The sequence below is a fragment of the Macrotis lagotis genome, chromosome 7 (genome assembly GCF_037893015.1).
Source record: "Macrotis lagotis isolate mMagLag1 chromosome 7, bilby.v1.9.chrom.fasta, whole genome shotgun sequence".
NCBI classification, from domain to species: Eukaryota; Metazoa; Chordata; class Mammalia; order Peramelemorphia; family Peramelidae; genus Macrotis; species Macrotis lagotis.
The window spans coordinates 111,521,799-111,533,975 of record NC_133664.1 but is presented as its reverse complement, the minus strand read 5'-3'; the positions used below and the strand labels follow the sequence as shown (position 1 = coordinate 111,533,975).

The following is a 12,177-nucleotide window of genomic DNA, read 5'->3' as shown; positions in this document are numbered from 1 at the left end:
AGAGTCACAAAACCAATAACAAAATGAAAATACCAAATTTAGAATCCACTGGTCTGGATTTTTAGATGATAGGACCTGAAAAAGTCTCAACTGTTTCTATGAACTTTGCTTAGACTGAATTTGCTTAGTCTGTCTGAAAGTAGTTATTATATTCCTACTATGTGTCAGCACTGGGAATATGAGTGGATGTATATACATAATAAATTTCTTTAAGACAAAGAGTATCAGAACATTTGGCTTACAGAAATAATTCATTTTAAATGAGCTATAATCTTTTCAGTAAGTGCTTAGGATGGGGCATTGGAAACACATTTAAACTGATAATCCAAATTCACTGCATTTGAAAGAATGATAATCTATGTTTTCAAAAAGAAAATTCTAATTTGAAAAATATTATTAATTCAAACCATGCTCCATAATCTAAATTACCAAATCATTAACCCATAAGAAAACATCACTACCCTACCTTATTGATTGATTGGCTGCCAAAAGTATAGCAGAATGAAAAAAGCCTTGATTATTTTTATCCTGGGTTTTAGTCTGATAAATCAGGGAACTGGACTATTGATTAAGGTTTTTCTAACTCTATCATCCTAGAATCCTAAAAAGCAGCCTTAGCTTTTTCTCCCAGAAAAAAGGAGGAAAAATAACCAGACATGCTGCACTGAAAACAGGCTTCACATTGCTAACAGCGAAATGCTACTGCTGAGATAATCTTTTTCTTGTCACCAAAGTCAAGTAAAATTAGAAAAGTACATGGCAAATGGCTAATGGGCAACAGATCTCTCATGGACTCACTCTTCTGATCATAACCCCAGCATGAAAGGCATGTTAAATGACAATTGAATGAGCTAATTCATCTTAGCTGGAGGGAGGTTAATCTTATTATCTCTCCTCTGAAGCAGGATTTTGCCTCATTCTTATCAATTCCACAAACTTGTGCTAAACACTACTTGATATTAGAAATACGAAATCTAGGAAATTAATGCACTGTCTTACTTTCCCCATATCACCAAAATTTTCCATTTGGTTAAAGGTCAGAAAGCAAGAATCTTTTACTATAGAAGGAAGTTTCCTTTTTGACTTAAGAGTAGAGACTCATTAGGTAACCAAGGTATTAAAAGAATAACCTAAGGTTGAATATAAACTCCCTGAAGATAGAAACTATTTTCTCCCTATTATAGAAAATCTTTTATCTAGAGAACACATAAAATATGTTTACTGAATTGGATTGAAAAGGCAAAATTAAAAGGACAGACTGATAGATAAGGACCAACTCTCACCCAGCTGGTGACCTGATTCTTAGGAATGATCAAGGGAGAATCATGAAAGTTGTTAGAGAGAAAAATGATAAAAACCCAGAAACTGCTGTTCTTCCAATTTCTGAAAGAATAACTATTTCTCCAGACTTTCAAAAAATACCAAGTCAATGTAAAAAACAACACAATATAGCTATCATGCTTGTGGTAAAATTATTATCCTTCTAAACTACTTAAGTCCATTAGGCTACAGCTTCCTTTTCTTAAAAGTCACTGAAAATAAGCTAAAGAGAAAATCCAGCCACAATTTTCTAAATAATAGTTCTCCTTAGGCTTAGAGAATATTTATTAAGTTACTTTTTAGCTTCTCCAGGCTAAAAGAAATTCAAATTCCTTTCAATTTTCCTTCCAAAAATCTCATTTTTAAAAAAAATTCTCTGACTTGCTGTTTCTCTTGCCACTAAGGGGTCTTCCAGTTCTTCAGATCGTAGATGAGATAGTCTAATAATAGCCTGACACCACCATGTGTAGGAGACAGACTGCCTCATGGTGGCCACATGGGTTACTTATTTTAGTTTGGGTCCTGCTCTTTCTAGTCACATGTTTTATAATGAGCACTAATTTCATGGTGTCCAAAGAGATGCTTCCTATTTTAACCACATCATTCTACTATTGCTGACTGTTCAGATGGTCTACTATGAAACAGAGAAAGTCTTTCAACTTCTAGTTCTTGAAATAAGTAAATGGAGGGATAGCACACACACACACACACACAAAATCCCCTTGATTTCTTTGAACAAAAGAAAATAGGTGCTTCTGATTAGGAAGCTAGGCCAGATTTACATATTGAGCTTGGGAGCAGCTAAGTGGAAGTATAAATAGTAGGCTAGTTTCGAATCAGAAAGATGAGTTCAAATACAGACTAGTTTTTTGATCCTGAGCTTAAAGATAAATCTCTATTTAGAGAAATTTCCCTAAATGTAAAATAAGTCATAGTAATATCACCTTATCTTATAAAGCATTTAGTACGAAGTTTGATAAGATAGCTGATATATAAATGCTCATTCTTTCTCTTCCTTCTCATGGATGAATTCATATATGGGCAGTGACAATAGTGGGAAAAGCCCAGGGAAGAGAATATAGCAGTATCCTTTGCATTTCTATCTCTACTACTTGGAGAATAAGTCAAAATGCACAATTTAATAATGGTGAGAAAGTTGTATTTTACACACACACACACACACACACACACACACACACATACACATATATATAATTTGCAAAATATACATTCATACACAAGTATATTTATATGTATATATGCACACATACATATGCATATAAATATATATATATATATATATATATCCCTATAGAGTAATGGGGGAAAGGAGGAAAATAATATTGAGTATTTACATATTTAGAATAGTCTACAATGTAGATTTGAAATTAAGTGTAAAGCTTATAAACTATTCACTTACTGTTTATAGTTTAGCTCTGCTAGATCTGAGAAAATATATGTTGGTTTGTTATCCCTATAATGCCAGTTAGTTATTCTGCATTTACAGTGAAGAAAAACCAGGTAGTGAAAATGGTCTAATTTGACATAGGCTGAATTTAGGCTAATTGTGAGGAAGACCTTCTTGATCATAATATATTGGTTAAAGGAAGAATAGCTATCCTAGCTACAGATCATAAATCTGTATATCAGTATCCTGGATATAGGGAGAAGAATGATCTTGAGGGATCAGAAATTTGATAAATACATTTCTTGTATTGTTATTATGCAGTTCTGCCTGGAAGGGAAAGAGAATAAATGGCTAATCTTTGGAAGCAACTATGGAATTTAATCATTTCGAAGTCTAAGAGAAATAAGATTTTGGTGGGGTTATTATTCTATCAAATTGAGCTCTCAACTAAGATGTTACTCCTTAATTCCACAAAAAAAGGAATCACAGTGAGATTCTTCTTGCAGGAAATGGAGGACTTATTTCCTATAATTCAGGTTAATACAATGAAGAATTATCCTTCTAACCTTGCATACACCATCTTCAAGTTCTTCAGGGGGTAAATCAGGGTTTCTCTCTACGTGGAGATTCCATCGATCTAGTTGCACAATAGTTCCATCTTCCACATGACACAATATCTTGGAGACGGGTTCATCTGTATAACCCTGAGGAATCAGAAAACATACACATTATTTACTACTCTGCTTTCCTGAGCATCAAATTTTTATTTCTTAAACTGTAGAGCTTGAAACTGCAAAAAATAAAAAAACACTTCCCTTTGAAAGATATTCATGAAAGAAGGGACCTCTCTCCTACAGAGAACTGTTTATTTTACAGATAACCAATTCTAAGTGGTACTCTTTCTCACATATTTACTTAATTTAGTTTAAAAGGACATGCAAAAAGACCACCTAAGGCTGGACAGCTGTGAATCAAGAGAGTCTGTCTCCTGAAGCCAGTAACTTTATCTGCCAGGAATATAGCCATTTATGATCATAAAGACACAGCAGCAGCTGGATCTCTAGAGCACACTATAGCTTCTCCCCTCCCATCTTAATTCTAGTGACCTTCTTCTGTTAATATATAGTTTGAGTGTACATATTTGGCATTTTTCTTGTTGCCTCCCTCATAAGAGTATGAACTCCTTATGTATAGGGACTATCTTTTACCTTTTTTAATCTTCATTGCTTATCACAGTGATTGATTCATAGAAGAAATTAATAAATGCTTGCTGACTAACTGACCATAGTACATCAACCCCCTCCTCTTAGCAATCTCACACTGGGAATACTAGGTACAACACTTAAATTTAGGAAAGGCAGAATTTGGAAAAGAGTCAGGCTAGGGATATAGAATACATGGAAGGTCATACCTAGAGGGGAACTTTGTTCTCCTCACAGTCCCCACACCCAGTCTTTCTTGCAGCACTATTCTTTTTGTTGATGAAGCAGACAGAAATTAACTGAGATACCATAGAATCAAGAAACTCATTTTCCTAGTCACTCTTACTGAAAACTTGAAGCAAATTTTGGAAAAGAACAAAGAAATATTATGGGTAAGAGAAATCCAGCCCTCCAGAAAAGTAAAAGTTGTTTCATGTGAGGATTTATTGAGCTGTAATGTATGATATCAAGCTCCCTTTCCAGGACACCAGAAGTTGTAGCTTTTAACTAAGCCACACATGGCCAATGGCATTAGAGACAGAACTATTCCCTATGACAATGATAAATACTAAAGTTGTACTCAATGGTGCCTCCTCACCATCTGCATTCTGGAAAAAAAAAAGATAGCTTGCAAGTCAATAGCTTTCACTATTTCCTGCTGAGTTAGCCTGAAACTGGTTCATGATATAAATTTGATTGGTTGCCCCCATTACCAGCTATGGCCATTCTTCTACCAGGATCATCATTTTAGAAGTAATTGTGATAAAGTAATGGTGATAAAAATCATTCGTGAGGTAAATCAAGCAAATTCAGAGGAAGAAATACCTCCACAAAGGGAAGGAAATGATGACCAACTTTCAATAAGTGCTCAAAGTGAGATAGAACAATAAAATATAATAACCCACTTCTTTTCACTGCCTATTGAGAAGACTTGATTAAAGAAGGATTTATGTGAAAAAGTTCTGTCACATATTTAGGTGCTTCTTCATGATTAATACCTAATAATAGGAAAAATCTGAAAATATCAATCCATAATTCCTAGACATTTATCATGTCCCTTTGACCCCTAAACCTAAATCACTATCTTAGATGAAGATACATCCTTATCTCATGTTGGAACATCTGTTTGTTACAAAGAAATGATTTCTTGGCAATGAACTGTCTTGGATCACTATAGACCTTTGAGAGCTAGTCCTTACCCCTCCCCAGTTGAGAGTTCGAGCCAGGTCATTCCCAGTACCCAGAGGAAGAACCCCAACAGGAGGCTGGGGACTGAGCTGAAGTTCATCGAGGATGGAAAGGATCCAACCGACCTACAGACAGATTGAAGACCAAAAAGGAGAGAGAAAAATATAAATGAAACAGAAGCAAATTCCAGGGGTCTAGGGGTAGGAAGAGGAAGAAGGAGCCTTTAATAATAATCATATGGAAGGTCTGTTTGTCTCTTTGTGTGTATGTGTGTGTGTGTGTGTGTGTGTGTGTGTGTGTGTGTGTGTATAAAAATAAAAACTGCCATTGGAAAGGAATGTTCTTTATTTTAAACTTTTAAACTCACTCCAGAATAGTAATCATCTTGAAATAGAAATCAACATTTAGAGCATATCCTACATAAACAAAACTAGATGCAATCATCCATTTGTTTACTTCTTAACTGACTTCAAGAGGTAACATTTTTAAAGAAAATTTCAGGTCTGAAATAATTTGATACAATCCTTTCCACCTATTTTTTCCATCTATAAACACTTTGTACAGTTAGTCCAAGAAAAAGGGTCCTTTGAAAGAGTATGCTTGAATGCTTTATCCATTCAGTCTATAATTCACCATTTTTGTCAAAGACTTGGCCAAAAGAATAGATGTCATATTTATTTAATTTTCAGACAACACAAATCTGGGGAGGATATCTAACACATCAGATGATAGAATCAGGATTCAAAAGTTATCTTGACAAGATAGAACATTGAACTGAATCTATTAAGATAAAATTAAATATGGACAAATAGAAAATTTTATAATTTATTTAAAAATCAATTTAACAACTATGAAATTTAAAAAATCATTGCTAGATGGCAACTTGTATCAAAAAACAATCTGGAGTTTAGAAATGGTAAGTAAGCTGAACAGAAGCCAACAAAACTGAAAAACTGGACAGAAGCCAACAGGAGCAACCAAAAAATCAAATTGGATCTTAGGTCAAATTGATGATGATGATATTTGTCCTCCATTCTTGAAGAAGACATGACATCAGGGGAGGTGATGTCATGACAAGTACATAAATTAGATTTTAGTGAGGGAGTATTGTGCTAAGTAATCAGCCTCACTTTCTCCTCCAGAGTCATCTGGTTCCATTAGTCAGATATGAATCAGGAAGACTAGAGATGGCCCTGGATGTGGGGCAATCAGGGATAAGTGACTTGCCCAACCTCACACAACAAGTAAGTGTCAGGTTTCTGAGACTGGATTCAAACTCCTGTCCTCCTGACTCCAAGGTCAGCTGCCCCTTAGGTCGAATTAAGAAAGGTAAAGAATTTAGTACTAGGGAAGTAACAATACCAAACAACTCATTTCCCCTCCTCCAAAAAAAGTAAAATCTAAAAATGGAAATAAAGTCAAAGATTTAAATATTTATTGAGTGACTATGATGTGTGCAGTATTGTTACCCATATTAATCTACCAAAAAAAGTGAATCAGTCCCTTCTCTCAAGAAATGTACCATTTAATTAGAAAAATGAAGAATTGAACAGAATTTTTCAATTGCAATTTGATCTATACAGAGTATAGTGTTATAGAATTTGGAATCTGGAAAAGCCTAATTGAACCCCAATCTCCCATTTATACAGATAAGGAAACTGACTAGGAAAAAGAAAAAAACTTAGTTGCTCAAAGTCATGGGACTAAATAATGACAGTTAAGACTAAATCTCAGGTCTTTTGACTATGAGTCCAGTGTTCTTTGCATTAGTTGAAAATTGCTTCACAGAATCATAAATATGATAGGAAAGTGCTTTAGACATGATCCAATCCAACCTTTTAATCTTACAGGCCTGGAAATCAAGGACCAAAAATATTGACTTCTCAAGGTCATATAGGTAGTAAATTTCTCACATGATTAATTTCTCTCCTAATTCAGTAAAACATAGATTTCATTCCTTTAAAGGTTTGACGCTGGTTTATGTTAAGCTTGTAGTCAGCTCAAACCCTAGGTCTTCTGAAAATGAAGTGATGCTGAAATAAATGTCAGAAAACCATAAGTCCTAAGTAAGACTCATTGACTCAGTTTAAAGCTGCTGACTGGTTTGCTTGACTGGTTATGCATCCACCTCACATTAGATTGAATAATTGGTGTCAACCTCATCACTTGATAACTCTAATAAGAAATAAGAGTTCACAAACTGGCACTAACAGAAGAGAAAGGAAATCAGAATAAGAATTCGTGAGAACTGAAACAAACAAACAAAAGCATCTACTTGTATCAATCAAGGGAGAGGAGGTAATCTTACATAAAATAATTCATGAAGTATTACTAGATATTAAAAATCAACAGTTTGAAGCAACCTTAGAATTCATCTAGTCAAACCCCCTTCTCAAAGAAATGAATTTTTTCTCTAGCATCCCTGAGAGGTGGCTTTCTGGTCTATGTTTTAACACCTCCAGTGATGAGAAGCTGATTCTCTTTCAATCATTCTCTTATTGAAAAATTCTCATTAAATTGTCATTTCTTTTAATGATCCAAAAATCAACTTGTCTGTACCATCTAGCTTTTGCTATAGCTCCCTCCAAGGCCTCACAGACCATCCCTATGATCACCTGAATTATTATTATTCTCTGGACTTTTATTAGACTCTACTGGTGACAGAGGTAAGAAGATACTGTGCTCATAGTATGGATGTTCTATGAAGGCAATGACTATAAACTGTGTCTCCCTGATCCTTTAGCACATCTCCTCTCAGCTAAAAATGGAGGAAGTATATTTTGAATGGAACAAAAAAAGGCATTCCTATTCATATCAAAGGATTTGCTTTCTAAACTAGCTGGAGATACTCAGAAATCTCATCATTTCAGTAAGCCTTGAGGCAAAATCTGAAGTGACCCTGAAAGCATGAAGTTAAACCTTGATCTTTTTGGTACTAGAAAACCTTCAGAGGGATCTATAACCTGCCCTCCTGACTTGCAGTACAATTAATTTTAAAGTCCTGAAACCTCCTCTGTTCTATGACTGACAATTCAGAGCTAGCCATACTCTGGCCAAGGGTCCCTGGTGTCCCCTGGCAAACCTTCAATTATGTCCTTGTTATAGCCATTCTCCATAGTAACATAATTGTCCACAACTTTCCTTCCTTCTTCTTTCTTCCTGATACAATCACTAGTCACTGTATTTCCTTCTTCCTCTCTCTCTTCCCTTAAGAAAGAAAAAGGTCTTGGAAGTGAAATGTCCCAGTCCCAGGTTTGCAAGATGGTTACTGAACAAATAAGAGGTCTTTAAAGATTCTTTTCTTCAGAATAGCAAAAAAAGGCAAAAACAAGCCTGCATTGCAGGAAAAGGAAAAATGTAGTAAAGGACAGGATGAAAACAAACTCCATCTAAAATATCAGGACATAAAAAGCATGTCATATATGAGTGGCTCATTTTTTTCCTGGTAACAGCAAAAACAAGATAAAAAGAGGTCAGGTGATAGTGCTGCACTAGAACAATCAAAGGACCATAAATATAAAGCTGGGAAAAAACCCTAGAGGCCATCTAGTCCAAGAAGAAGAAGAAGAAGAAACTGAGTATCAGAAAAGTTAAGTAATTTGCCAAGGGTCAAACAGAGAGTAAGTTATCAAAGGCAGGATTTGAACCCAAGTTTTCCATTCTCCAAATCCAACACTCAATCTAGGATGATATATTTCCTTTCTAAGTCTTCCTTGTCAGGTGCTTTTTTTTCTAATTTGATGGTTAGGTGGCAAGTTTCTCAAAGGAAAGGGGTTGCCTTTTACAGTATCTTGACTTTCTCTCCCCAGTTACCCAGTATGCTGCTGGGCATCTCTAAGAGTCAAAAGAGTCTGCTCAATTAATTAATTGCCTAAGAAACTACAACCCAAAGATTTGAACCTTTTTGGGCATGAGAGAGATAAAGAAATGTAAGTTGACTATTCCCGCCCTTTCCCAGGTTTGAGAATTATTTTCTTCTCTTGGCTTGCTGGGTATCTTGGTCCTGAACACCAAGCCCTCCCCATTTGCCAGAGTAGAGCCAACCGTGGCGACAGCAGTCATACAGCTCTGGACTGCTGGCATTGTTTCTAACACAGGCTATCACAGACCGACGAATTTTGAGTAAGATTTTCATTCTGGGACATAATGGCTTTAGGGGAGACAATGAAGCATTAATTTTTGTCAAATATAAGAGCTTTGTGTTCTTTATCCAACCAGGAGTGTGCTGCCTTCTGCTACGTATGCTGAAAAGTAGAGGGAAATCATACAGAGAAATGAAGACAAAACAAGAATCTGTGCTCAAGAAGATAACAGAGCCAGAGAAAATTGAGATAATACCCCCAATCATTTGTAGGCTAAGCAATTCATTTTTAGCATTACATTATGATACTTCCATCTGTCATTGTCATTTGTTTTTACATTTTTTACTAATAATGAATTAGAATATGTCCAAATTAAAAAAAAAAATACTAAAAGAAATGCCTTACTCTTAACACAAGAAAAATCTAGATTAGTATTACAATATAAGCCTAGGAATAAGATAATATAGATTTAAGCTGTTCATTTATCCATTATTTCAACAATTAAGTGTTTACATTCAAATGTTCAATATTCACAGTGAGCTCCTTGAGCACAAGGGCCATATTTTTGCCCTTTTTTGTATCTCTAGCACCTGGAACATAAGAAGTATTTGATTCTTCTTGAATGATTGCTAAGAATTGTAAGAGTATCTAAAGGTTATGATACATACATGATCCAGGCCCTCCCCATCTTCCTATAGGGAGACATGAAACATTAGTCGTGAAATAATGATATGAGTATTTATCAATAACATAAAGTAGTAATAAACAAAGATAGTATTTATGACAAAAGGATGGGACAGCACAGATAATGAATATCACAGGAATACAAAAGAGGATGAGAAATCCCTGAAGGTCTAGAATGCTCAGGGAAGGCACTTTGGGTCCTGCAGGATAGATAAAGTTTCAAGAGTCCTTCGACAGTAAAGAAACAGGAGCAAAGATACAGATAAGAGGATAAAAATGATATGCTCAGGAGTTACTAACTACAACCTGCTTAAAGAAGTGGACAATAAGAATGCATCAGGTGAGACGTACATTTAAGTGTGCTTTGAATGCCAAACTAAAGAATTAAGGCTTCCTTATAATAGGGAGCTACTGAAGATTTGGGGGAGTTAGAAGAAAAAAGAATTTTAATGCAGATTAACCTGGCAGGAGTATGTTAGAACCCTGTAAACTCCCCAAGGTCAAGAATTGTTTCTTCTTTTGTCCTTGTATCCCCAGTAACTAGTCTAATGTATTTGCACAAAGTAGGCATTTTATAAATGTCTGAAAGGAAGAATGGAGGCTGAAGTTCTACTTTAGGTTAAAAAGCTTCTAAAATATTGAGGCAGTTAGGTGGTGTAGTGGACAGAGCACCGGTCCTGGAGTCAGGAAGACCTGAGTTCCAATCTGACCTCAGACAATTGCCTAGCTATGTGGCCTTGGGCAAGTGACTTAACTCCAGTGCCTTAAATAAATAAAAACTTTTTAAAAAATATTTTTTAAAAAGAGCTTCTAAAATAGAGTTTTAATGAAGTTTTGGAGTAGTTGCAATGGTGATAGAAAGGAATAACCAGAATATTCATTCTCTGTCTCCTTCTGAAATTCAATCTGTCATCCTGCTGACAATAATTCTGACAGGCTATGTTAGTTGTTCTCATTAACTATATATTTTTAAGCCTGGTTAATGTCCCATTATATTAACTAGATATGGGAGGTGGGAGGTGTGAAGAAAAAATTTCCATTTGATAGGCAAGACCTAGAGGCTGAGAGGGAAAGGGGAAGAAAGGTAGGAATAAAGAAGTCTTATTATTCAATGGAAACCAAAGGAAAATAGAAAAAGAAATTAAAATGGGGACTATTCCATGTACCTACCGTTCCATCTCCACCACAGGCCAGGATTCGAAGATTTGGAACTTTTCTATACAGCTCAAGCCTTGCAAAGGAAAGAAAAAAATCATATCAACAAAAGAAAAACCACACAACAAGCTGGCACTGTCAAACTCCAGTTTAAGTCCCATACAACAGTAACATCAGGAGGATCCAATGGAGTGGAAGAAGCAGAAACCTATATTAGTATCAAAGATGGGAAAGGAATGAAGGGATTCAATTATCAAAAGTATGTCTGGAATTTAAAAGGGTACACAATTTCTACCTCTTTTCATTATGACTCCTGTATTTAGTAATTTGTTTTTCTTTCATCCATTTCTATCCCTTACTTAAGCTGAATCCTCCTTGGAAAAAAAAAAATTCATCTTTTTTTCCTCATTTTTCTATTTCTTTCTTCCTGTCTCAGTAAGAACCATATTTACTTCTTAGAAAAATTTTTTTATAATTCTGCTACTTCTATCTTTCAATGAAATGCCATGATTGATACCAACCTCCTCTCCTCACTTGTCATCCAATATGATCAAAGGACCAGAAATTTACAGCTGGAAGGGAACTTTGAGACTATCTAGTTGATCAAATGACAAGCATATTTAAGTTCCTGGCACTGCTAGACATTGAAGATACAAATAAAATAAAAGAAACAATCGCTTCATGAAAGAAATTTATATTTTGATGAGAAAGACAACTACATATGACAATATAGATGTATATGTATATATAGCTGTGTATAAATGTATATACATATATCTAGCAAAAAATATAACTTAATTAAAAAGAAATATACAAAGTAGTGACAAACAAGGCTATTAGGAAGAGAGGGCATTAGCAATGGTGGGGAAAGGTAATGGAGAAAGGCTTCACGTGGAAGGTGATGTTTGAACTCCCTCACTTCTTTCAAGATTTCCTGGTTCCTCAATTTATAAGAAGGCCTTTGAGGCAGATGTGAGGGAGGGGAGTGCCTTTGGGCATGGTTAATGGCCAGTGAAAAGGTTCAGACATGGCAGCATCATGTTTGGAGAGCCAGTTTGGCTGAACTGCAAGTTGGAAAGCATGAATGGTATATAAAATTCTGGATACACAGATCACAGATTGGGGTCACAAGTTGTGA

General features: G+C 35.3%; 1 protein-coding gene across 6 annotated transcripts in view; it reads right to left on the bottom strand.

Annotated features, from left to right (window-relative positions):
• Positions 1 to 12,177, bottom strand: part of DGKI (diacylglycerol kinase iota) — a 592,236-nt gene that overhangs the window by 249,621 nt on the left and 330,438 nt on the right. For 5 of the 6 annotated variants that reach the window (XM_074193600.1, XM_074193597.1, XM_074193602.1 and 2 more), the window contains 3 exons: positions 11,055 to 11,115; positions 5,130 to 5,243; positions 3,295 to 3,432 (listed from right to left, as the gene is read on the bottom strand). In XM_074193600.1, coding sequence (XP_074049701.1) covers positions 3,295 to 3,432; positions 5,130 to 5,243; positions 11,055 to 11,115 — 313 coding nt within the window. The remainder of the gene's footprint in view (positions 1 to 3,294; positions 3,433 to 5,129; positions 5,244 to 11,054; positions 11,116 to 12,177) is intronic. The other variant, XM_074193598.1, reaches the window with a different exon arrangement.